Raw genomic sequence first — 25,379 nt, forward strand, 5'->3', positions numbered from 1 at the left:
ACACACACTCTCTCTCTCACACACACATGCACACTGTCTGTCTCACACACACACTCTCTCTCTCACACATGCACACTGTCTCTCTCACACACACTCTCTCTCTCACACACATGCACACTGTCTGTCTCTCACACACACTCTCTCTCTCACACATGCACACTGTCTGTCTCTCTCACACAGATTCTCACTCTCATCTGATATTGTTCATAACGAACTGTCATAGTGACAATGAGGCAAACTAAAATCCAAATGAAAAGCAAAAAAAGAAACAACATGAAACTTTGTTGCCTATGGACTATATTTATGAGAGAGAGAGAGAGAGAGAGGAAAAGAGGGAGAGAGAGAGAGAGAAGGATGGACGAATAGAATGAGGTAGAGAGGGAATGTTAAACAGAAGGGCCAGAGTTAGACAGACATAGTTAAACAGACAGAGCAAAGTTAGACAGGCAGAGTTAGTCAGGCAGAGGGTTAACCCCTGTCTTACTCTCTCCCTGTCTTACCCTCTCCCTGTCTTACTCTCTCCCTCTGGTGTGTTGTATTGTACATGGTTTTCTGCTTGCATGTGCAAGTGTGGAACAACATTTGATTCAAATGAATGAACCTTTTGCAAAATGAGACAGAGACAGAAGGAGACCGAGGGGAGACTTGAGATTTAATCAGGACATAATTTGGATGTTAATGTCTCGTGTTTCTATGGAGAGAAATAAATGTACACACACACACACACGCACACACGCGCACACACACACACACACACACACACACACACACACACACACACACACACACACACACACACACACATGCACACACATTTCTTTTGTTTCCTCTCTCCACACTTGATATATCTTTGTTCCTTCTCTTTTCCCTAATTAATTGTCTTTCTCACTTTCCCTCTCTCCAACTCTGTCTCTCCTACTCCCCCTTCTCTCTTTCTCCTACTCTATCTCTTTTCTCTGTCTCTCTCCTTGTCTCTCTCAACCCTCCTCCTAAAAGAACTGGGGAACTGCTAACCTTGAAAGCATCAACCCACACCACTGCTCCAACACACACACACACACACACACACACACACACACACACACACACACACACACACACACACACACACACACACACACACACACACGATTTCATAAGCCCTTGGCCTGTGTGGTTGTGGCTGCAGCGGGTGAGTCCTGCTGCTGATGTAGGTGGAGAAGATGTATTCCTTGTTCTCTCGCTCTACACGTGTGTGACAGTCGCATCGGCAAACAGGCGCCGAGACTCCGCCAGACACGCTTGATTAACACACACCTCCTACGTTCCAGAAGTGTTGTCAACACTGGCCTGAACGGAGTGTGTGAGGGTCTTGCCTCATCCCCAGAGCCCCATGTCAGATCCACATTCAGGAGAAACAGTTGCAGTGTTTCTGCTTCTACTCTAGCTTGTCGTTGGTGTGTGACACACACAAACACACACACACACACACACACACACACACACACACACACACACACACACACACACACACACACACACACACACACACACACACACACACGTGACGGACACTGTTCACTGTGTTTAACAATGCTGAGGTGAGTTCACATGCGTCTGTAAAGTTGTTTGTTTGCTCATTAGGCAGGGAACTCACATGTCACATCCATCACGTGTGGTAGACCAAACAAGACTGGAGCTTCAGTCTGTGTTCACAGTGCAGGAGTGTCCATATCAGTAACATCAAATGTGTGAGGATGTGAGACCATGTCAGGTCTATGTGAGGATGTGAGACCATGTCAGGTCTATGTGAGGATGTGAGACCATGTCAGGGCTGTGTCACCAGACTTATTATTCAGTGTATTCCGGGACAAACGCACCCTAACGCTATAGATAATGCTATCATAAAAGTCCCCCTCATCCTCTTTTTTATTGGTTAATGCTGTTGATTAATATGGCAATTTACATAAAATACATAATTTGTATTTACATTTTTTAAATAACCTATTTCTGTTTCTATATAGTCTAACACCATGTCTAAACACAGTTTTAATTACTGACGTTCCAAATGTATTTGTGATTCTCACCTTGTTAGCTTGTGTCAAACAGCTGTGATGGCCACCAACCACAACAAATACTGACCTAACCTGACAGATGGAGAACTAGTAGAAAGAAAGGAGAGAGGGAGAGAGGGATGGGGGATGGGGGGAGAGGGGGAGGGAGAAGGGGAGAGAGAGAGGGAGGGAGAAGGGGAGAGAGGGAGACAGGGTGAGAGGGAGGGAGAGAGGGAGAGGGAGGGAGGGAGAGAAGGAGAGAGAGGGAGAGAGAGAAGGAGAGAGAGAGTGAGAGAGAGGGAGGGGAGAGGGAGGGAGGGAGAGAAGGAGAGAGGGGGGAAGAGAGAAAAGGGGAGAGAAAGAGAGAGAGAAAGGGAGAGAGAGGGGAGAGAGGGAGAGAAAGAGAAGGGGAGAGAGAGAGGGAGTGGGGAGAGGTAGAGAGAGAGAAGGGGAGAGAGGGAGAAAGGGGGAGAGAGGTAGAGAGAGAGAGAAGGAGAGAAAGAAGCAGAGAGAGTGAGAGATGGAGTGAACAGAAGAGGCAGTAGAAGCAGCCCTGATGGAAAGTGGTGGTTGGGTGTAATACTCGCGGGTGGGGGCCGGGTGTAGTTCTTGTGGTTGGGGGCCGGGTGTAGTTCTTGTGGTTGGGGGCCGGGTGTAGTTCTTGTGGTTGGGGCTGGGTGTAGTTCTTGTGGTTGGGGGCTGGGTGTAGTTCTCACTGGCAGCCTGCAGCTTTGGCAGTGGCAGGGTTAGAGGTCAAGCGTCTCGGTTCACTGGAGTCCATTTGGCTGGAGGTCGGGGGTGGAAGTAGCCATCTCTCCGTCTTGCTTTCCATCTCTCTCTCTCCCTCTTTTTCTCTAATTCTCGCTCTCTCCCTCACTGCACACTGCCAGGAAAACATTCCATGCGTTCTCCGGCTTCTCATTCTGCAGTTAACGTTACGCCATGCAAACCCACCCAAACCCTTCATCTCTGTTTCTCTCTTTTTCTATATTCCTCTCATTTCCTCTCATTTATTTCCCACTCCCTATTTCTCTGTTTTCTTTGTTTCCTCACCCTCGCTCTTTCTCACTCTTTCAGTCTCCCTCTCTATCCCCGTCTCTCTCTCTCTCTCTCTGTCTCTTTCCCGTCCCTCTTGTCCTTGTTTATTATGCTCTCTCTTTGGTTTTCCCTCGTTAATGGGAGCGTCTTTGTCCTGCACATCTTATCCTGCTGAGATCTTCGTCCTCCTGTACATCTCTCACTCCGCCTGTCCCTGCAGGTCATTACAGCTCCCTCATTCCCACAGGGCCAGTAAATCAATCAATGCATCCAGTGCTCCCTGCGCAGCGTTAGATTATAGCACGTCGCCGTCGCCACTAAAATGCCTATCTGTGAATTTGCGCCATAGAAAGTGATACTCACAACTCTCTCTCTGTTTCGAAGCGATGCACTAATGACTGTGGGGAACACGCGGCTGACGCTGACCAGCTGGGTCTCGTCTCGCCATAACACTGATCTGCTGGAGAAGGAACGTGTTTAAGGCTGGAGATTCTCTAGAGCTTTTAAGACAAGCGCAGAAGCGTGGGGTCACGGCTCAGGGTTGGCCTATTCCATCAGGAGCCGCGCAGAGTTCACGGCACCGACGCGGCGCTAGCTTTCTGCTCCTGGTAAGACGAGACGCCTGCTGTGATCTGCGGGGCTGACCGGGGCACGGCAGATTTGTCTCTGTCGCTCATCGCTACATTCTTACGAGGTTTAGAGGCTGAGCTGCCTCTCACTGTCCCACGCCCCTCAGTTACCAGCCTGTGTCCAGCAGTGCTCTGGTCACGGCCCCCTGACCGCTATAGGCTGGGACGGCAGTGAACCCAGCACTCCGATTATGACGCCTCAGTGGCCTGTCGCCAGCTCAAACAGTCATTTAAGCTTCACAAGAGTTACTTCTACCCAGTTCTGTGTTTATCAGTGTATTCATTTATGAAGGAAACCTGCCTTCATTGTAGAACAGTTCCCCTATTCATGCCCTTTCCCCAGTTCTATTACCACAGTGTTTTTTTCTATCTGCGAACGTGCATAAACTCAGTTTGCTTTCATATCCTCAATGATTTATAGTGTTCTTGTCTCAAGGGCTTTGCTAATGAAATCCCTTTTTTCCCCTGTTCTCCTCGGAATGCATGTCATCAGCATATTTCTCCGTCGGATGGCTGGGGGCCCAGGGAGCTCCTCCATTCAGGCACACGGCATTTGAATTTTACCGCTATCCTTGCAAAGCACATGATATTAGCATGATTAGCATAACTAGCATGATTAGCGCAGCGTCTCCAGCAGGCTGGGGCTGGCTCTCAGCCCCCGGGAGATCCCTCACCCCTGGGACGGCTTCACCTCCGCTCCTCTTCACTGGAGGTTCCTGCTGCACGCTCTCGGCTCGGCCTGCAGTCCACTGGTGATGGATGCGTCTTTATTAAGCCTTTGTGAAGGCCCGAGTCTCTTATTGACTAGATTAGCGATTTGTTGTCTTCAGTTATCAGCAGGAGTCTCTCAGTGGTCCTTAGGACATACTGGACGCTGGCCACTGATGTCCTAATGACTTGATTTAGAGAATTACTGCCTGTAAGGATATTGATCCAGAGGCTGAGGTGAGAAGGTCTAGCGTTAAGAGACCCTCTCCTCGCTAACCGCGTGGAACTGGAAGAAGCTTGCTGATAATTGGCTCTAAATTTGTCGAGATGGCAACCCGCCTGTGTGTGACAATACAGGGCAGCTGCATGTGATCGTCTGGGCCCCTTCGTTGAATATTCGTGGAGTGTGGGGAACCCTACAGCCCTCCACCCCTAATTATGCTAATTGAATGTGTGAGGACTGACATTTAATCCTAAATAATTAATAACAGCAACACAAAGGAATCTGTGGAAGTGGCAGACAACTTGAGTCTGTTTTTAACGCCATGATGTCTGTCCTCAAACCTATTAGTGACCTTTCTTTCTTTCTTTCTTTCTTTCTTTCTTTCTTTCTTTCTTTCTTTCTTCCTTTCTTTCTTTTAATGTAAGCCTATTATTATGGTGTAATTTACTGCTGTGGGTGAGCTATTAGTACGTGTGAGGCCTCCTTGTTCAGACATAAATGGACGGAATTTTAGAAATGTTCTGGAAAGATCCTATATCCTGATAAAACGGTGTGAGTTGGTCCACTATAGAAGCGTCCCTACAAAGGATGTATTTGTGTGCGTGTGTGTGTGTGTGTGTGCTCACACTCTACAGGTCACACTTCTGACCCAGAAGCTGGGCCTCTTTAGCTGTGCGTAATGCTGTCACCTCTCAACCGTAGGAAAATCACCAAAGACTTTGGTCTTGTTGCTGTTTGAATAAAGAAATGTCTGCTGTCACATTCAAACGATGACCTATGTCTGAGAGGCTCATTTCCACAGCAGAGATCACACAAGTTTGTGAATGATAAAACAGCGTTAAGCAATGTTGAAAGGAAAAGAGCATTAATGAGTAGGGTTGATCATGGGCTAGATCTTCACAGGAACATCTTTACAGGAACATCTTTACAGGAACATCTTTGGAAATGTTTTTTGTCTCGTTATTTAGGTATGTCATAGCGCTCACACTGATGTCTCTGTTATTACAGCATGAATTTGGTAACGCTGGGATCTTTCACCGAGTTTAACGACTCTGCTTTGGCCCACATACCTCGTTTATTTGTCTGAATCTCTGGTTCTGACAGCAGCTTTGAACGCGACTTTGTTTCTGAACTCCAGGTGTGATGTTCTGAGTTGACTGCACAGCGTTCACCCGTAAATTGCGCGTCATTTTCTGTTTTCATCAACGCTGTGTCCTGGTTGTTGTTTTCGGTAATGACACCAGTACTGAGAAAACAGAAAACCTGCAGGAGATTTGATTTAGGGAATTCAGTTTGCACGGCCAAACTTTCATCTGCATGCAAGCGCACACTCGCACACACACACACACACACACACACACACACACACACACACACACACACACACACACACACACACACACTTGCATACATACACTGTCCTGGTCCACATGTTCTCTCTCAGTCCCCTTTGCAATCCGTAGATAAATGCACACTGCGTATTTCTCTGACACCCTGTCTCTCTCTCCCTGTCTCTCTCTCTGTATATAATGCTCTGCACTAGTATTCCACCCGTTCAGTATAGCGTGTTATAAAGCTATCGTGGCTCTCCGAGGTCACACAGAGCAGCCTGTTACTGCCGCTAGGGCATGTAGTGATGGTGGCTGCCTTAACCACCGATCTTAATCTCAGTGCTGATGTATGAGAGGGGGAGAGAGAGAGAGAGAGAGAGAGAGAGAGAGAGAGACGAGAGAGAGAGAAGCAGCAGAGAGAGGGAGCATTATACAGACTCAGTCTGAATAACAAACTCATCCTCACAGTTGACTGTATATGAGGAAACGGTACAGTCTCCATCTTCACTGCTTTCTTCCTGTCCCAACTTTCTTCTACTTCCTATTGCAGCATCAGGCTCCTGCTGCCATGACAACCCTGGTCGGACCCTTCTTTGGACTGTTCTGGCTGGTCTGTTGGGCATGTGCCATTTTTCCAGAGGAGCTAGGACCCCTGAACTCCATCCCCACTGAAGGTGAGTGAACCTCCACCTCTCCCGGCTCTGTACACCATCCACCTAGCCTGCTCCACCAAAATAACTTTTGGAGATCGGGTGTCTTGATTCATTAGAGCCTCTGAACTGAGTAACTCAACCATAACTGGATTTAGAATGTCTGTTTGTGTTTTTTCAGATAATTTCTCAGATTTTCTGGATTAAGTGTTTTATGTTGTTGTTTATTTGGCATTTGGGCTAATTTACATAAATGTATTAATTAGAATAAACCAAATGAGTTGGCTTTTCATCAGATGATCTGAGTAAATGTGGGGGGCGTCTGTGTGACACTCACATCAGCTCTGATCTGATTCCAATGCAAGACTTGCAAGTATTTGATCTATAATCCATAATATTGATTATCCTGAGTTACCAAGCTGAATCAGGAGAACATGAGAATGACAGGGGCTAGACCAGTGAGTTAGGGTAGAGACAGAGACAGAGACAGAGACACAGAGAGAGAGAGAGAGAGAGAGAGAGAGAGAGAGAGAGAGAGAGAGAGAGAGAGAGAGAGAGAGACAGAGAGAGACAGAGAGAGAGAGGGGGAGAATGAGAGTGCTCTAATATATGGCCTCACTGAGCAATCTTACTGATATACAAGCATCTCCTCTTTCCCTTACACATAATTTACCCCACCCTCTCTCACCCCACCCTCTCTCACACCATCCCCTCTCACTTCACCCTCTCTCACCCCACCCTCTTTCACACCATCCCCTCTCTCACTTCACCCTCTCTCACCCCACCCTCTCTCACACCATCCCCTCTCTCACTTCACCCTCTCTCACCCCACCCTCTCTCACACCATCCCCTCTCTCACTTCACCCTCTCTCACCCCACCCTCTCTCACACCATCCCCTCTCTCACTTCACCCTCTCTCACCCCACCCTCTCTCACACCATCCCCTCTCTCACTTCACCCTCTCTTACCCCACCCTCTCTCACACCATCCCCTCTCTCACTTCACCCTCTCTTACCCCACCCTCTCTCACCCCACTAGCTCTCACCTCACTTTCTCTCGCCTCACCCTCTCTCTCCCCAGCTTCTCTCACCTCACTTTCTCTCACCTCACTCTCTCGCCTCACCCTCTCTCACCCACCTTCTCTCACCCCACTCTCTTTCACCTCACCGTCTCTCACCTCACCCTCTCTCACCTCACTCTCTCTCACCCCACTCTCTGTCTCTCTCTTGCTCAGATCACATGACCACATTTGTGGTGCAATTTTGTCACAGCACCACAAATTAGTACAATAAAGAAACGACTGAGATGTTTCATTAAAATCAGAACCTTTTCGATGAGAACAGCATTGCGGTAAGATCCTAGAGCAGGGCTATTCAACTATATTTTTCTGCAGGCCAGATTTGGCAGAGAGCTCTGACCTGTGGGCCAGACAATTTTCAGACCTATACCAATACTGTCATAGTGGATGTAAAATTGAAGCAAACACTACAACATTAAATTTTTCTCCATTTTATTAATCAGGAGATCATCTTCAACACCAGTCACAACAGTAACATCTGTTTTTAGCGAAAAAAAAAGCCTACTTTTGGCTTAAAGTGCAAAAAGAAAAATTAAAATAACTAACGACTAACTTCAAGTTCCATTGCATCACAGTAACAAGTAACAGTCTCAGTGCAAAACATTGCTTGTAGTTTGTAATAAGTGATTGTATTTTTGTTTGACAAGCACCAGAACTCGGTGGATATTCATTGTCCAAATGAGAGGGGGTAGTAGTGAAGTGCCTCCGCACGTTGTACTCCTTTTTCACCGCTCGTAACACTCGTAACAGAGCAGGCACATAGGATTGCCTTCAGGGTATGTGTGCATATTTATCTGTCCAGTCATTATTATATTGTCTGTTTTCGGTATCAATCTTACGTCTCTTCTTTGACAGCGCCATGCTTCTCAAGTGAGTCTGTTTTGGAAACCATGGAAACGTGCCGCACAGAGACACAACGTGCCGTAAAGCGCCACACAGTGTCGTAAAATGTTATTTATTTTTACGGCGGTTTATCAAATATTTATTATTATTTATGGGGAGATGGGCCGCGGGCCGGTACAAATTCATTAAAGGGCCGGTTCTGGCCTGCGGGCCGCCAGTTGAATAGCCCTGTCCTAGAGTCTAGAGCAGTGGGCAGACTGCCCTTCCCTTCAGAGAAACGTTAACATGAACGAAAAATATTATCAACCCATAAATAAAGTCAAATCAACATTAGCCTATCCATATAAACATACTCGTGGTTACCATTTCTGTCTGAGAGTGGTACTAATCCACACTGACTACAGGGTATATTTCTATCTGAGTGGTACTGATCCACACTGACTACAGGGTGTATTTCTGTCTAAGTGGTACTGATCCACACTGACTACAGGGTGTATTTCTATCTGAGTGGTACTGATCCACACTGCTCATTATTGTGGATATAGGGGCTACACACCCCTTCTGGGGGATTGTGAAGGGTCCAATAATGTACATCCATTAATAAAATAACAGGAAATCTGACCAATAAAATGTATGATTTCCACTAGAGAGGTGGATCATACTGAATATAGAGCCTCCTGGCTGGCTGTAGGAGTTCTGGCATTATTAGTAAAATGACACTATATTCATCTTATCTTAGGCAGGTAACTACAGATGCTGACTACATGTGAGGCAGACATTGTGCCCATTGTGTGTGTTTCGAGGTCACCATTCAGTGAAAATCTCACTATAGTTCAGCATGCTTGGCCAACTCCATCTATAAATGTTAGAAAGTAAAAGTTCTGCCTGTAGTTTGTATAAGATGAACAGTGAGTGAGTGGGACGGCTGGCCTACAGCAACAGGCCACTGCGCTTTTTTCAACGATGGTTGCTGAGCTGTATTTTGGAATCCGAACACCCTAACAACAAATAAAAAATTAAAAATGTTACTCCATGTTCTCTGGACCTCCTGAGCTACGCTGCCTGCGTGTATGTGTGTGTGTGTGTGTGTGTGTGTGTGTGCGTGCGTGCGTGCGTGTGTGTGCTCTCTTCTCTGGACTTAAAGAACTTCAGCTGATGCCCCACCAGATTATGTGCACTAAGTCTATACAAGGTTTAGGTGTATCTCTATTTGGGATTTTCTTTGGGAAATGCATTCTCTGTTTATTAGTTTATAATATTCAAGTTGATTAATAGAATGTATTTCATTGATGCAATTATTAATGTCTTCCTTTTGGGTGGTGTCCATCTGTTTGAGATGTGGTTTTGGGTGTAGAGAATTCTATTTTGAAAGTGATGTTTTTCTGAGGGGGTCTGTTGGTGACTGTAGGCTGTGATTCAGATATGCTGTGCTTCCTCTCTCTCTCTCTCTCTCTCTCTCTCTCTCTCTCTCTCTGCAGTGGTGAGGAAATATCCAGTGTTTCTCGGGCGACCACACCACTCCTCTCAAAGACAGGAGCCGTTACTCATTCAGAGAGTCTTACAGGTCAACCGTACTCTCTACATCGGGACCAGGTACAGCAGCCACAGTCCACACAGGTCCACGTTTCTCAGGTAGAACATTCCACGGGACCTCCAGACATGCCATGGTTGCCATGGTTTCCCCTTCACTCCAGCTGTCAGTACTGCTGTGCTCTTAACGACTCACGTCAGGTGTGGGCGGAGCCAGAATGTAAATGAGGAGGTTTGGTGGTTAATGAGTGCCGGCTTGGCCCGGGATGATAGACGCTATTAAACAGCATGAACAAGTAGGCAGGCTTTGAGTGTAGAAGCAGAATATTACACCGTAATGTGAGCATGAATAATAATAATAATAATAATAATAATAATAATAATAATAATAATAATAATTATTATTATTATTATTATTATTATTATTATTATTATTGTATATGTAATATATGAATGCTCTTTCCACTCACGTGATGACGTGAGCACTATCTTCACCCTAGAACGTAAAAGCAGGTCACATTCATTATTCTCCTGCAGTGGAGAAGGTGGGGGTAGGTAGGGGCGTGATGGGGCAGGTGGGGGTAGGTAGGTGCGTGATGGGGTAGGTAGGGGCGTGATGAGGCAGGTGGGGGTAGGTCGGGGCCTAATGGGGCAGGTGGGGGTAGGTAGGGGCGTGATGGGGCAGGTGGGGGTAGGTAGGCGCGTAATAGGGCAGGTGGGGGTAGGTAGGGGCGTGATGGGGCAGGTGGGGCTAGGTAGGCGCGTGATGGGGCGGGAGGGGGTAGGTAGGGGCGTGATGGGGCAGGTGGGGCTAGGTAGGCGCGTGATGGGGCGGGAGGGGGTAGGTAGGGGCGTGATGGGGCAGGTGGGGGTAGGTAGGGGCGTGATGGGGCGGGAGGGGGTTGATCTTGGGCAGACTGGGTGAGTGTACGCTGTGGTGAATAAATTCCTTTCATTCGCTGAATATTCCTGCTGAGCTTATTTCAGTGTAATGTAATTTTCAGTCTGGGTCTGTGCAGGCAGTCCTGAATGTAAAATATTCAATGCAAAAAAGCAAAAAAATAGGAAATGTGTGGGACAGCTGTGTGGCAATCACGGGGTAACACAGGGGGGCCAGCGGGACCAGGATGTCCTGAGGATTCATGAGACTTAACGCTTCTCAGTAATGATCACTGTAAAACCCACCGTGTCTGTTTGTGCTTGTACAGACGTTACAGGCGTGCCACACACAGGGGAGGGGGGGCAGTCAGAGGAGGGGTCAACATGGGGTCCAAGGAGGGGTCATGGTGTCAACAGCGTCTGTGACCTTAATGTTGCCTCCCACAGGAGCATGGCTGAGAATAGACCGGCTAAAATAAATAACCCCCAACTTCAGTGCTTTAACAAAAATAAGCAATATTTTTCCTAAGGGCTGTTGTAATCAATATTTGCAGTTTTACTGCTCAGAAGGCCAGTGCTTAGGAGCAGAGGGGTCACACACACACAAACACACAAACATATGGTGGCGGTTACAGGGAGAGGCGCTGATCTGCTGGGAAGTGTGTCGCTAATAAAGACCATCGTAGCAGTCTCTGAGTAACCCAGGACCCCAGTCATACTCCACCAAATAACTCCACCCTGGTCCTGCTTCTCCCAACACGCCTCAGGGTGACAACCACACCCACACCACCCGTCTCCAGACGCTTCACGCGGACAGAAACAGTGCGGCCAGCAGAGCAGTGTGAGTGTGTGACAGCCGTGTTCTGATCCAGCGCCACCGTAGAGGAGCAGCAGGGTGTGAGGGGCTGACACGGTGCTGCAGGACACTGTGACTCCAGGCCGCCCCTGAGCAGACGCTAGTGGAGGGAACGTGTGTGTGTGTGTGTGTGTGTGTGTGTGTGTGGGGGGGGGGGGGGGGCTGTGAGATGACAAAAGTTGTTGGTTTTGTTTTCAGATGAGGCTGAAGGAGCAGGACTGCAGGGGAGAGAGAAAGAGAGAGAGAGAGAGAGAGAGAAGGGGGTGAGAGAGGGAGGGAGAGAGAGAAGGGGGGGAGAGAGAGGGAGGGAGAGAAAGAGAGGGAGAGAGAGTGGCAGACATAGAGGGAAAGAGGGAACTTCTCTGAACTACACAGTTTTCAATATATTGGACAGGGAGAGATTTTGGTAAAGAGACACGGGCTGACAGAGAAAAGAAAAGATGTAAGAGATGTAAGAATCCTGTGAACTACAGAGAGAAAGTGAGAGAAATAAAGACAGAGAGGGAAAGATAGAAAGAGCGGGTGTAGACAAAAGCTGAAGGCTGCACAGGTCTCTAGGCTGGCTGAGAACTAGACAAACATGTATTCACACACACACACACACACACACACACACACACACACACACACACACACACACACACACACACACACACACACACAAACACACACACACACACGCGCACACTGGGAGAAGTGTTATGAAAAGGATTCCTCTTCATCCTCTTACTGGAGACACTCTACCGCTAGTGCCAGACCTGGAGAGCTCTTCCACCTCTCCTACACACACCCTCCCTCTGTACGGGTGGAGCCCCACGTACACCCTCCATCTGTACGGGTGGAGCCCCACGTACACCCTCCATCTGTACGGGTGGAGCCCCACACACACCCTCCATCTGTACGGGTGGAGCCCCACACACACCCTCCCTCTGTACGGGTGGAGCCCCACACACACCCTCCCTCTGTACGGGTGGAGCCCCACACACACCCTCCCTCTGTACGGGTGGAGCCCCACACACACCCTCCCTCTGTACGGGTGGAGCGGAGCAGGAAGGGGAGGAGAGGATGGAAATGGTTACAGAAAGAAGAACAACCCTGAGGAGAAGTGAAGAAGAAGAGGTGAAGAGAGGAGGAGAGGGGAAGGGAGAGGAGGAGAGGAAATAGGAGAATACAAACAGGAGGCTCCTATTAGACTATGTCATCTGAAGATTATTTCATGAAATACATAATCCCACTGCAAACCAAACAAGGTTAAAAATTTCATTCTTCTGATAAATGAAATGACATAAAATCTTTTTTCCCTTCTTCCATTAGTTATTGGCTCCTCACAACTCCAGGATGGCGACATTAATCTTGTTCCCTCTGAATTACATGTCAGGGAGTTTGACCCTGGGAGGTCAGATATTTCAGTACAGCTCAGGAGTAAAATTTAACACATTGTTCTCAGACTTGTCACCTAGAGGTCATCAACAAGTCACCAGAGGTCAGACTATCTCAGGAGAATCGAGCATTGTAGCTATGGTGGAATAAGGTAGCTTTCAGACTTACTGTCTGGCACACATTTCTGCTGATTTGGAATGAGAGTGATGCCTTTTGGAATGGAAGTGATGTGTTTTGGAATGGGGTGATGCGTTTTGGAATGGGGTGATGCGTTTTGGAATGAGGTGATGCGTTTTGGAATGTGAATGCTGAGTTCTGATCTCTGTTTCTGTGTGAGTAGTTATGTAGCCCAGCCTGTTCAACACAAAGTGACCAAGAAGGCAATATTACACCTTTGTGTTTCTGAGTGTATGTGTGGACAGTCAGATTAATGGGAAGGCAGGCCTTGAGTGATAGTAGAGACACGTGCACACGAGACACACACACACACACACACACACACACACACACACACACACACACACACACACACACACACACACACACACACACACACACACACCACCTTCATGTTAGCCAGGGACCAGAGGGACCCACTTTCAGTGACGAACCCTGTGGAAGACGATGTTCTCAGGCTCTTTGATGTGTCACCACTTTGGCCTGTCCTAGGCCTTAGGCAGGACTCCCCGCGTGAGCCTGTAAATCACCCCCACCCACCCCCACCTACCCCCACCCACAGGGGGCACCCAGACGGAGGCAGAGTGCTGCAGGGGTGAAGGGAAACAGCGGGTGAGGACAGATTACACTGCAAACAAGAGTCTGGAGACAAGCAACAACCTGGAGACAGACTCTGGGTGCACAGCATGTGACTCAAATAACCCAGGATGAGAGAGGGAGAGGGAGAAAGTGAGTGAGAGAGAGGGAGGGAGAGAGAGAAAGAGGGAGGGATAGGGAGAGAGAGAGAGGGAGAGATAGGGAGAGAGTGATAGAGAGAAAGGGAGGGATTAGGAGAAAGAGACAGAGAATGTGTGAGGGAGGGAGGGAGAGATATAGAGAGAAAAACAATGTGCTAGCATGAGACAAAAGGAAAAAGAAAAAGACGATTTGGTGATATATTAGTGTGTGTGTTTGTGTTGGTGATATTTAGTGTGTGTGTTTGTGTTGGTGATATTTAGTGTGTGTGTTTGTGTTGGTGATATATTAGTGTGTGTGTTTGTGTTGGTGATATTTAGTGTGTGTGTTTGTGTTGGTGATATTTAGTGTGTGTGTTTGTGTTGGTGATATATTAGTGTGTGTGTTTGTGTTGGTGATATTTAGTGTGTGTGTTTGTGTTGGTGATATATTAGTGTGTGTGTTTGTGTTGGTGATATATTAGTGTGTGTGTTTGTGTTGGTGATATTTAGTGTGTGTATTTGTGTTGGTGATATATTAGTGTGTGTGTTTGTGTTGGTGATATTTAGTGTGTGTGTTTGTGTTGGTGATATTTAGTGTGTGTGTTTGTGTTGGTGATATATTAGTGTGTGTGTTTGTGTTGGTGATATTTAGTGTGTGTGTTTGTGTTGGTGATATTTAGTGTGTGTGTTTGTGTTGGTGATATTTAGTGTGTGTGTTTGTGTTGGTGATATATTAGTGTGTGTGTTTGTGTTGGTGATATTTAGTGTGTGTATTTGTGTTGGTGATATATTAGTGTGTGTGTTTGTGTTGGTGATATTTAGTGTGTGTGTTTGTGTTGGTGATATTTAGTGTGTGTGTTTGTGTTGGTGATATATTAGTGTGTGTGTTTGTGTTGGTGATATTTAGTGTGTGTGTTTGTGTTGGTGATATTTAGTGTGTGTGTTTGTGTTGGTGATATTTAGTGTGTGTGTTTGTGTTGGTGATATTCAGTGTGTGTTTGTTGTGATGTTGGAAAATACAGCGACAGAAATGAGAGGTGAAGACAGGGGAACAGACAGACTGGGGTCGTGGGGTCATGGGGTCACGGGGTCGAGGGTTCTTTAGGGACGGCGGCCTGTTTTCCTTTTGTACCTCTGAGACCCAGAAGCTTTGGTCTGCGGTCGTGTTCACTGGACGCCCTGCTCGCATTTTTATTTGATAATCTACCGCCGGCACACAGAGCACAACAGAAGTGACCTGAACTCACACGTGTGTGTGTTGCTGAAGCCTTGAGTGAGTAATGAAGGGGCAGTGGTGAAGCACTAATCTCACCTCAGCGCTCACACCAGGGCCAGCAGGACACTCGTCTGAAAATGCGCAGCGTGACTGAATAACTCGGCCGTAGTGAATGGTCTGCCCTGACACACACACACACACACACACACACACACACACACACACACACACACACACACATACACACTCACACACTATTGGAAGAGGGCAGCTCCAGCTAACGTTACGATATCCAAAATCCTAAATTCTAGGGTGTGGGAGGGGGAGAACACTCTCGATACAGAGGGGCTCCTTTGCCAAGTGGCTGTTGTGGGAGTTGTTGTTTGCTCTACACATGAGTTTAAAGCACAGAACTTACCAGAGGCGTTGGCGAGTGAGTGGCCCACAATCACAACTGCACAACACATGGTTTACACAAGAATGGTGTTTGGAGGTTTGTTGGTGTTTGGAGGGGGGGGGGGGGGTGTTTGGAGGAGTGGTGGTGTTGAGGCTCAGCGATGTCCCTGGGGGTAGGGGTGGGGTTGTTGGGGGGCGTGGGGCATTTGTGGGTTGGGGCGTGTCTGTGAGTGCGTGAGGAATGATCTCACTCTCGCATTCTCACACCGCAGCCAAGACAAAACAAAGAAGAACTTCAGCACAGCATCTGCAAATGGTATGAGGGTAAACCCCATCAAACCAGACCAGCACACACCTCACTGTCCCACAGACTTGTTTTTGATCATTTATGTAGATTATTTCATAACAGCGTATGCTCAGACATTTTCTTAGCATTAATGGCTTATGATGTGATATTGGCTATTATTTTAATCACACAAATTGTTTGAAATAAATGTTGAGAATTGCTCCACTTTGCCCCTGGATATGCATTAGTTTGTTTACGACTCTAAGCCCAGTTGTTTACTCTGCGTCTCCGCCGGTTTCTGTAAACAAAGCCGGAGGATTGGCTCCTCGTTAGCGTGGTCTCTGCGGAGTCTGCCTGGGCTGCTTGGTAACTACCACGACCTGGATTCTCTAGGCTGGCTGTGTTAATTCGGAGCATGTGTGTACGGGAGTTGTGAGGTGGTGTTTTGATTCCGGTTAATGGCCCGACACGCTCGCCGCGTTGCTGTGGGAAGATATCTGCTGAAACAACAAGGCTTTTTTGTTGTAACTACTCTTTAGGGACATCATAACAAATCATCATAACCACAGCAGCCCTGCCCAAGAGTGAGAGAGTCAGAGAGTGTTCACACTAGCCCAAATACATCACTCCTGTGTTGTTGATGTTGGTGAGCACATAACACAAGGCCCATGCACCACATACAGGTTCACACACATCTTTCAACTGAGGAGGTCGCAAAGACTTCACAAATACCCCTCTTTGACACAAATACCCTTCTTTGACACAAATACACATGAGAACCGTCTATTTTGTCAAGACGGAGCTGTGATGGGTGAGTCTGCAGTGGTTTCCCACAAGGGGAGGAAACACAAAGGGCTGGAGAAGCAGGAATCGTGTTGAGATTAGCAAGAACGGTTCATTCTTTAAAGAGAGCTGGAGTAATCTAGTGCATTAAAACACAATTAAACCTTTGAACCCGTCACGCAAAAATTAATTAACTGCTTTGATCTGATTCAGACTTTCAAAAGCCAGTTTCACCTGTGGCCTTTCATTCACACAGGTTAACCAAATCAGGAGTGTTCATGGTTTTTATGCATAACTGAACTTAGTTTAAAGCAAAATAACACTCAAAATAACTAATTATGAGTTTGAGAGGCAGGTAAGAGTGGTTCATCTCCTCTCTTACTCAACCAAGCCTCTTTATTCACATCTCTTAACTGCTGAGGCCGACATGCCTGAAACTAAAACATGCATGATTCAAATAATGAGTCCCCGGGGGAGTCTGGGACCTCGACCAATCAGACGAGTACGTCGCAACATCCAATGAGATGAGATCGTCCAACAATCCATGACAATGGAGGCAGGCGCACAGCTGTGTTCTTCTGGGCCCCTCCCACTCAACGAGATATTAGAGACCAGCAGTCTATGGCGTACTCCAGAGGACCTGTCAGTCTCCTCCAGAGGGGGCGTTCACCTTCACAGGAGAGGGTGGGGCTTCATTCAATGGACCTAAAAGCACAGGCTTGAGAAAAGAAATGAACTAAATGAGATGAAAGGGAGAACTGACAGCTAGTAGACGGGTCAGCTGGTCATGTCCTTTCTCGGGATTTTAAACAGGATGATGTACCCAAGGTTCCTAGAGCTCTCTGTCCCTGGTGGACAACCACTCCTGGTCTGATGGTGTGTCATCATTATGGCAGTCTATGGAGACCCAGGAGGCTGACAGCCAGAGGTGCACTTCATAGGTGGCCCACGGGAGGGAACTGAGCCGCGCGAGAGCTGCTGACAGGAGAGTCCTCAGGAATTTCCCATTGTTTGAATAGCCCTCTCACATTGTCCATTTGACTGAGGATGACACCCTGACATAAAGCTAATGGTCACACCTGTGTTTGAAGAACGCAGCCCTTACCTGCCATGTGGGCGGAGTACACCTATTACAATGTCCTCAGGGATACAAAGCTGTCTGAAAACCCACCTGAACGGGTCAGTGTGCACGGCAGTGGACAGAACTGAGAGGGGCAGATCAAATGCTGCGTGAGAAGCGTTCACGCGCTGTGAGGAGACGAAGGAAGGACAGACGATGACAGGTCTGACACTACAGAACCTGACAAGATTCATCGCTGAGAGTTTCACATGTTTGAGAACGTTGTGTAGTGTGCACAGCGTTGGTGAGCTCAGGACGCTGTTGGACTGCAGTGAAGGATGAATCAATACCGCAGTGTCAGCTCTTCAGATTAGGATTTTATCCTAACGGTTCCTTTTGAGAATACATTCTTTCTTTAAACATGATGAAACATTCTTTCATGATGCTGTGTGTTTACTCGTTTGCAAGAGTGAATGTGTGTCTGATTCTGACAAGGTGATAAATATTAGTGTTGTAAATCCTCTAATCCATGGGTGCACTTCACAGGATACACTCCTCAGGACACACTCATTGGACACACTCCTTAGGACACACGTCTTGGTACTGAGACATTATGACAAATGCAGATGCTACTAGAACTCAGAGATTCTCTTGTTATGTACATAAGAAGATTTACAGTATCATATTGGTACTGGTATCAGAATACAGACCTTTGGGGTGAGTATGATGAGTGTTTGGGGTGAGTGGGTTGAGTGTTTGGGGTGAGTGTGGTGAGTGTTTGGGGTGAGTGTGATGAGTGTTTGTGGTGAGTGTTTGGGGTGAGTGGGTTGAAAGTTTGGGGTGAGTGTGGTGAGCGTTTGGGGTGAGTGTGGTGAGTGTTTGGGGTGAGTGTGGTGAGTGTTTGGGGTGAGTGTGATGAGTGTTTGAGGTGAGTGTGGTGAGCGTTTGAGGGGAGTGTGGTGAGCGTTTGGGGTGAGTGTGGTGAGTGTTTGAGGTGAGTGTGGTGAGTGTTTGGGGTGAGTGTGGCGAGTGTTTGCGGTGAGTGTGGCGAGTGTTTGCGGTGAGTGGTGAGCATTGGGGGGAGTGGGTTTAGTGTTTGGGGTGAGTGTGGTGAGCGTTTGCGGTGAGTGTGGTGAGCGTTTGGGGTGAGTGGGTTGAGTGTTTGGGGTGAGTGTGGTGAGTGTTTGCGGTGAGTGTGGTGAGTGTTTGCGGTGAGTGTGGTGAGCGTGGTGAGTGTGGTGAGTGTTTGAGGTGAGTGCGGTGAGCGTTTGGGGTGAGTGTGGTGAGTATTTGCGGTGAGTGTGGTGAGCATGGTGAGTGTGGTGAATGTTTGAGGTGAGTGCGGTGAGCGTTTGGGGTGAGTGTGGTGAGTGTGGTGAGTGTTTGGGGTGAGTGGGTTGAGTGTTTGGGGTGAGTGTGGTGAGTGTTTGCGGTGAATGTGGTCAGTGCTTGCGGTGAGTGGGTTGAGCGTTTGGGGTGAGAGTGGTGAGTGTATGAGGTGAGTGTGGTGAGTGTGTTGAGTGTTTGGGGTGAGTGTGGGGAGTGTTTGAGGGGAGTGCTTGCGGTGAGTGTTTGGGGTGAGTGGGTTGAGCGTTTGGGGTGAGTGGGTTGAGTGTTTGGGGTGAGTGTGGTGAGTGTTTGCGGTGAGTGTGGTGAGTGTTTGCGGTGAGTGTGGTCAGTGTTTGGGGTGAGTGTGGTGAGTGTTTGGGGTGAGTGTGGTGAGTGTTTGAGGTGAGTGCGGTGAGCGTTTGGGGTGAGTGTGGTGAGTGCTTGCGGTGAGTGTGGTGAGCGTTTGGGGTGAGTGGGTTGAGTGTTTGCGGTGAGTGTGGTGAGTGTTTGGGGTGAGTGGGTTGAGTGTTTGGGGTGAGAGTGGTGAGTGTTTGAGGTGAGTGTGGTGAGTGTTTGGGGTGAGTGTGGTGAGTGTTTGGGGCAAGTGTGGTGAGTGCTTGCAGTGAGTGTTTGAGGTGAGTGTGGTGAGTGTTTGGGGTGAGTGTGTTGAGTGTTTGGGGTGAGTGCTTGCGGTGAGTGTTTGGGGTGAGTGTTTGCAGTCCTTTGGAGTAAAAATGTGAACTCTGGGGAAGGTGTTTCTTTTGCGCTTGTGTCAGACTGCCGTGGGTAGAATCCTCAGATGAAGATCTATATTTGATTTGATAAGAAGTATCTCAGATGCTCCTAGTGGAGTTTACATGGTCTTTGGGTATCAGTGTAACTTTGACTAAATATGAGCAGGCATTGGTTTGCACATTTCTGTTCTGGTATTGGTGGAGTTAACCTCCCAGTCCATGCTGGATTTCTAATATGGGGATATGTTATCACTAAGTTACTTTCTGTTTGTATGTATGTGTATTTTTGTGTGTGTGGGTTTTGTGTGTGTGTGTGTGTGTGTGTGTGTGTGTGTGTGTGTGTGTGTGTGTGTGTGTGTGTGTGTGTGTGTGTGTGTGTGTGTGTGTGTGTGTGTGTGTGTGTGTGTGTTTGTGTACACATGTCAGAGATGACCTTTTCCGAGTGGAGTTGGACAACGTATTGGGAGATGAGATGTTCTACAGTAAGGTGAGACATTTAAGAGCTCAGAAATTTAAGAGCTCTGATGTTGCTGGCTTTGGAGGGAAACTGCTGGAGAGGTGTTGCTGTTGGATGGAGGGATGAGGGATGAAAGGATGAGTAACTCCTCTGCTCTGTGTCTACAGAAGAGAACATGGGAGTCCAACAGAAATGACATCAGGATATGCAGGATGAAAGGCAAGCATGAGGTAAGAGAACACACACACATATACACACACACACATATATACATATACACACACACATACACACGCACGCATGCACACACACACACACACTCGCACGCACGCACACACACACACCCACGCACCATTCCCTCACCAGCTTTGGCTATCTCTCTCACTCCTTCATGGGACTCTTTTATGATTCTACCTCTGGAAGAGTGGCTCATCTGCCTGAATGCCAGTGTGGGGTTTCTGCTGAGTGTGTGTGTGTGTGTGTGTGTGTGTGTGTGTGTGTGTGTGTGTGTGTGTGTGTGTGTGTGTGTGTGTGTGTGTGTGTGTGTGTGAAGGGTGACTTAGTTCATCCCCTTCAGGATATGAAAGAGAAAATAGAGGTTTATTTTAATGCCTAGAGCCACATATGACACCCGAGCTGGGTGAGCCCGAGTGAGAATGACATGAGATAAATGTGAGATAGATGTGAGACAAAAGAACACAGGGGAGTATGAGAGAGAATCCAGACAAGTACAGGGGGCAGAAGCTGAGATATAGCCCCACCTGTTCACCCCTGAGGAACAGAGATGGGTAACAGAACTGAGCCAGTCAGGAGAGAGAGAGAGAGAGAGAGAGAGAGAGAGAGAGAGAGAGAGAGATACTGAGCTAGAGAGACAGAAGGAGAAGTGAGGGGGAGATTGAGAAAGAGAGAGAGTGAGAGAAAGAGAGTGAGGAGGAGAGGGAGATTGAGAATGAGAGACTAAATGGGAGACATAAGAATAAATATAAAGTCTATTACCAATCAACAGTGTGACTCCAGTGATCAATTCCCTCCTGTGTTTGATTTATTTTAATGCTGTATCCCTGACTGTGGCCATAAAACCACGAAAGTATTTGTTGTACCAACAAATTGAAACACCAGGATGTGTGTGTGTGTGTGTGTGTGTGTGTGTGTGTGTGTGTGTGTGTGTGTGTGTGTGTGTGTGTGTGTGTGCGTGTGTGTGTGTGTGTGTGTATGTGTGTCCCATCTCACCACAGTCCTGAATCTCTCACACAGTCTGTGGTGGACATGAATACATCCATACACACATATTCGCATGCACTCACACACATACACTCATATACACAAACTCACACACACACGCACACACACACACACACACACACACACACACACACACACACACACACACACACACACACACACACTCAGACACACACACTCAGACACACACTCAGAAACACACGTACTATCTTGTGCATTGTTTAGCGCGCTGTCTCTGTTTAGTCACTACTGCCACATTCGCAGCAGTGTAATTGGCCTTCAGTAATTAAATGTTTCTGCATGGCTGCCCAGGGAGGCACTGCGAGCCATAACTGGGAGGACATTTGTTATCCTCACTCCTCTACTCCTCTACTCCTCACTCCTCTACTCCTCTACTCCTCAAACCTCTACTCCTCAAACCTCTACTCCTCTACTCCTCACCTCCTCAATCCTCTACTCCTCTACTCCTCTACTCCTCAAACCTCTACTCCTCAAACCTCTACTCCTCTACTCCTCTACTCCTCACCTCCTCAATCCTCTACTCCTCTACTCCTCACTCCTCTACTCCTCAAACCTCTACTCCTCTACTCCTCTACTCCTCACCTCCTCAATCCTCTACTCCTCTACTCCTCTACTCCTCACCTCCTCAATCCTCTACTCCTCACTCCTCTACTCCTCTACTCCTCTACTCCTCAAACCTCTACTCCTCTACTCCTCACTCCTCTACTCCTCACTCCTCTACTCCTCACTCCTCTACTCCTCTACTCCTCAAACCTCTACTCCTCTACTCCTCACTCCTCTACTCCTCTACTCCTCAAACCTCTACTCCTCTACTCCTCTACTCCTCACTCCTCTACTCCTCAATCCTCTACTCCTCACTCCTCTACTCCTTTACTCCTCACTCCTCTACTCCTCACTCCTCTACTCCTCTACTCCTCTACTCCTCACTCCTCTACTCCTCTACTCCTCTACTCCTCACCTCCTCAATCCTCTACTCCTCACTCCTCTACTCCTCACTCCTCTACTCCTTTACTCCTCACTCCTCTACTCCTCTACTCCTCTACTCCTCAATCCTGTACTCCTCTACTCCTCACTCCTCTACTCCTCACTCCTCTACTCCTCAATCCTCTACTCCTCAATCCTCTACTCCTCAATCATCTACTCCTTTACTCCTCACTCCTCTACTCCTCTACTCCTCTACTCCTCACTCCTCTACTCCTCAATCCTCTACTCCTCAATCATCTACTCCTTTACTCCTCACTCCTCTACTCCTCTACTCCTCTACTCCTCACTCCTCTACTCCTCACTCCTCTACTCCTCAACTCCTCTACTCCTCACTCCTCTACTCCTCAATCCTCTACTTCTCACTCCTCTACTCCTCACGCCTCACTCCTCTACTCCTCACTCCTCTACTCCTCTACTCCTCTACCTCTCACTCCTCTACTCCTCTACTCCTCTACTCCTCTACTCCTCTCTGTCCTTTTCTTCTGTACTCACACTGTCTCTGTACACACACACACACATACACACACACACACACACACACACACACACACACACCATTCCTATAGCCTCACACACACACATGGTGGTTTGCTATTAGTTGGCATAGTGCCAATCATAGGACACATCAAGTGTCCACACAGTAGAGTTTAGAGGTTTCTGGGAGGCTGTTGAAACAGAAGCTGTTTGCTGTACTGTGATGGCCTGCAGTAGTGAGATAGGGTTTAGGGGTTAGGGTTTAGGGATTAGGGTTTAGGGTTAGAGTTAGCTTTTATGGTTAGGGTTAGGGTTTAGAGTTAGGGGGTTAGGGTTTTTTATTTGATATTAGGATATCAGAATGGATCTGGAGACCAAATAACTCTGAACAGGGTTAGGTTTAGATTAGCCCTGGAAAAAACACACACACACACACACACACACACACACACACACACACACACACACACACACACACACACACACACACACACACACACACACACACACACAGACTGGAAGGTAATTCATCTGGGTTTAAACATAAATAATTCAGTGGTTTAACACAAATAGTGTGAGGTGACTGTGATAGTTAAGGTGCCACAGTCTGTGTACACCCCCCCACATACACACACACGCGCGCACACATACACACACACACACACACAAACACACACATACACACACACACGCACATACTCACACATACATACACACACACATGCACGCACACACACACGAGCGCGCACATACTCACACACACACACACACACACGCACATACACACACACGCGCGTGCACATACACAAACACACACACACACACGCACATACACACACACACACCCACACCCACACACACACACACACACACACACACATAGTACAGGTGACGCTTTGTCTGGGAGACGTGCAGGATTAGTGCAGACAGATGGGGAGTCAGAGAAGAATGAAAAGATGGAGACCATGAGAAAGGGAGGGAGAAAAAGAGAATGAAAGAGAAAAAGTAAAAAGAAAGACAACAGGAAAGAAATAAAATGGAGTGATGATGAGATGCAGGGTAGATGGAAAATAAAGGAAGGAGAGTGGAAATAGGAAACATAAGGAAAGGAAGCAGGGGCGGACTGGGGAGAAAAAGTGGCCCGGGAGTTCCTGACAGACTGGCCCACTATATATATATATATATATATATATATATATATATATATATATATATATATATATATATATATATATATATATATATATATATATATATATAGCTGTATGTGTGTGTGTGTATATATACTGTGTGTATATATATATATAGCGGGGGAGGTAATAACACCGTTAAACAGCAGCGTGACTACGGGTCGGGGCCGCAGTGCGCGGCAGTGGCTCCTCCACGGGCCGAGTTAAACCACCGGCGGCCAGCGGCCCGGCGGCCCACCGGCCCACTAACCCATCAGCCCACCGGCCCACTAACCCATCGGCCCACCGGGGAAATCCCCGGGAGCAATGTATGCCAGTCCGCCCCTGAAAGGAAGGGATGATGAGAGAGACAGAGAGAGGGAGAGAGAGAGGGAAAGAGAGAGAGAGGGAGAGAGATCGAGAGACAGACAGAGAGGGAGGAAAAGAGACAGAGGGAGAGAGAGAGTTGGAAAGAGGCTGCAGCTGTAGAGGAAGACAGAAAAGGATGCAGTGAAGCGGACATGGTGCAGAACAGTGTGTGTGTGTGTGTGTGTGTGTGTGTGTGTGTGTGTGTGTGTGTGTGTGTGTGTGTGTGTGTGTGTGTGTGTGTGTGTGTGTGTGTATGCGTGTGTGCGTATGTGTGTGTGTGTGTGTGTGTGTGTGTGTGTGTGTGTGTTTAGAATCATGTCCAGGTCTGAGTGGACAGGCTACAGACAGTGGGTTCTACAGACTCCTGGGTTTTTACAGCTTTAAGCTTTTTCAGTTATATAGTTTTCGTCTGTCATTCTGAGTCACAGAGAAAAGTCCGTCTGGATGTTGTAGTGTGTGTGTGTGTGTGTGTGTGTGTGTGTGTGTGTGTGTGTGTGTGTTGTAGTATGTGTGTGTGTGTGTGTGTGTGTGTGTCCGTCTGGATGTTGTAGTGTGTGTGTGTGTGTGTGTGTGTGTGTGTCCGTCTGGATGTTGTAGTGCTTGTAGTGTAGCGTTCACCATTCCTCATTTCAACAACTTCCAAAGTGTTTAACACACCAGAGCTGATACGGTTCCTCACACAGCATCTCACACTCACACAGAATGACGCTGAAGGTAAACAGGCTTGCACACACACATAGATTCCAATATGAATGCTCAGCTGAACCTTCTGTGTAAGTACAGTGTGT

The 25,379-nt window shown here is 47.5% G+C and overlaps 1 protein-coding gene across 7 annotated transcripts in view; it reads left to right on the forward strand.

The window, feature by feature from the left end:
• sema6bb (sema domain, transmembrane domain (TM), and cytoplasmic domain, (semaphorin) 6Bb) overlaps nucleotides 1–25,379 on the forward strand; it is a 179,138-nt gene that overhangs the window by 85,548 nt on the left and 68,211 nt on the right. For all 7 annotated transcript variants that reach the window (XM_077004332.1, XM_077004333.1, XM_077004327.1 and 4 more), the window contains 4 exons: nucleotides 6,513–6,636; nucleotides 10,012–10,126; nucleotides 20,302–20,362; nucleotides 20,500–20,562. In XM_077004332.1, coding sequence (XP_076860447.1) covers nucleotides 6,531–6,636; nucleotides 10,012–10,126; nucleotides 20,302–20,362; nucleotides 20,500–20,562 — 345 coding nt within the window. In that variant the 5' untranslated portion in view covers nucleotides 6,513–6,530. The remainder of the gene's footprint in view (nucleotides 1–6,512; nucleotides 6,637–10,011; nucleotides 10,127–20,301; nucleotides 20,363–20,499; nucleotides 20,563–25,379) is intronic.

The sequence above is a fragment of the Brachyhypopomus gauderio genome, chromosome 4 (assembly GCF_052324685.1).
Source record: "Brachyhypopomus gauderio isolate BG-103 chromosome 4, BGAUD_0.2, whole genome shotgun sequence".
Classification (NCBI taxonomy): domain Eukaryota; kingdom Metazoa; phylum Chordata; class Actinopteri; order Gymnotiformes; family Hypopomidae; genus Brachyhypopomus; species Brachyhypopomus gauderio.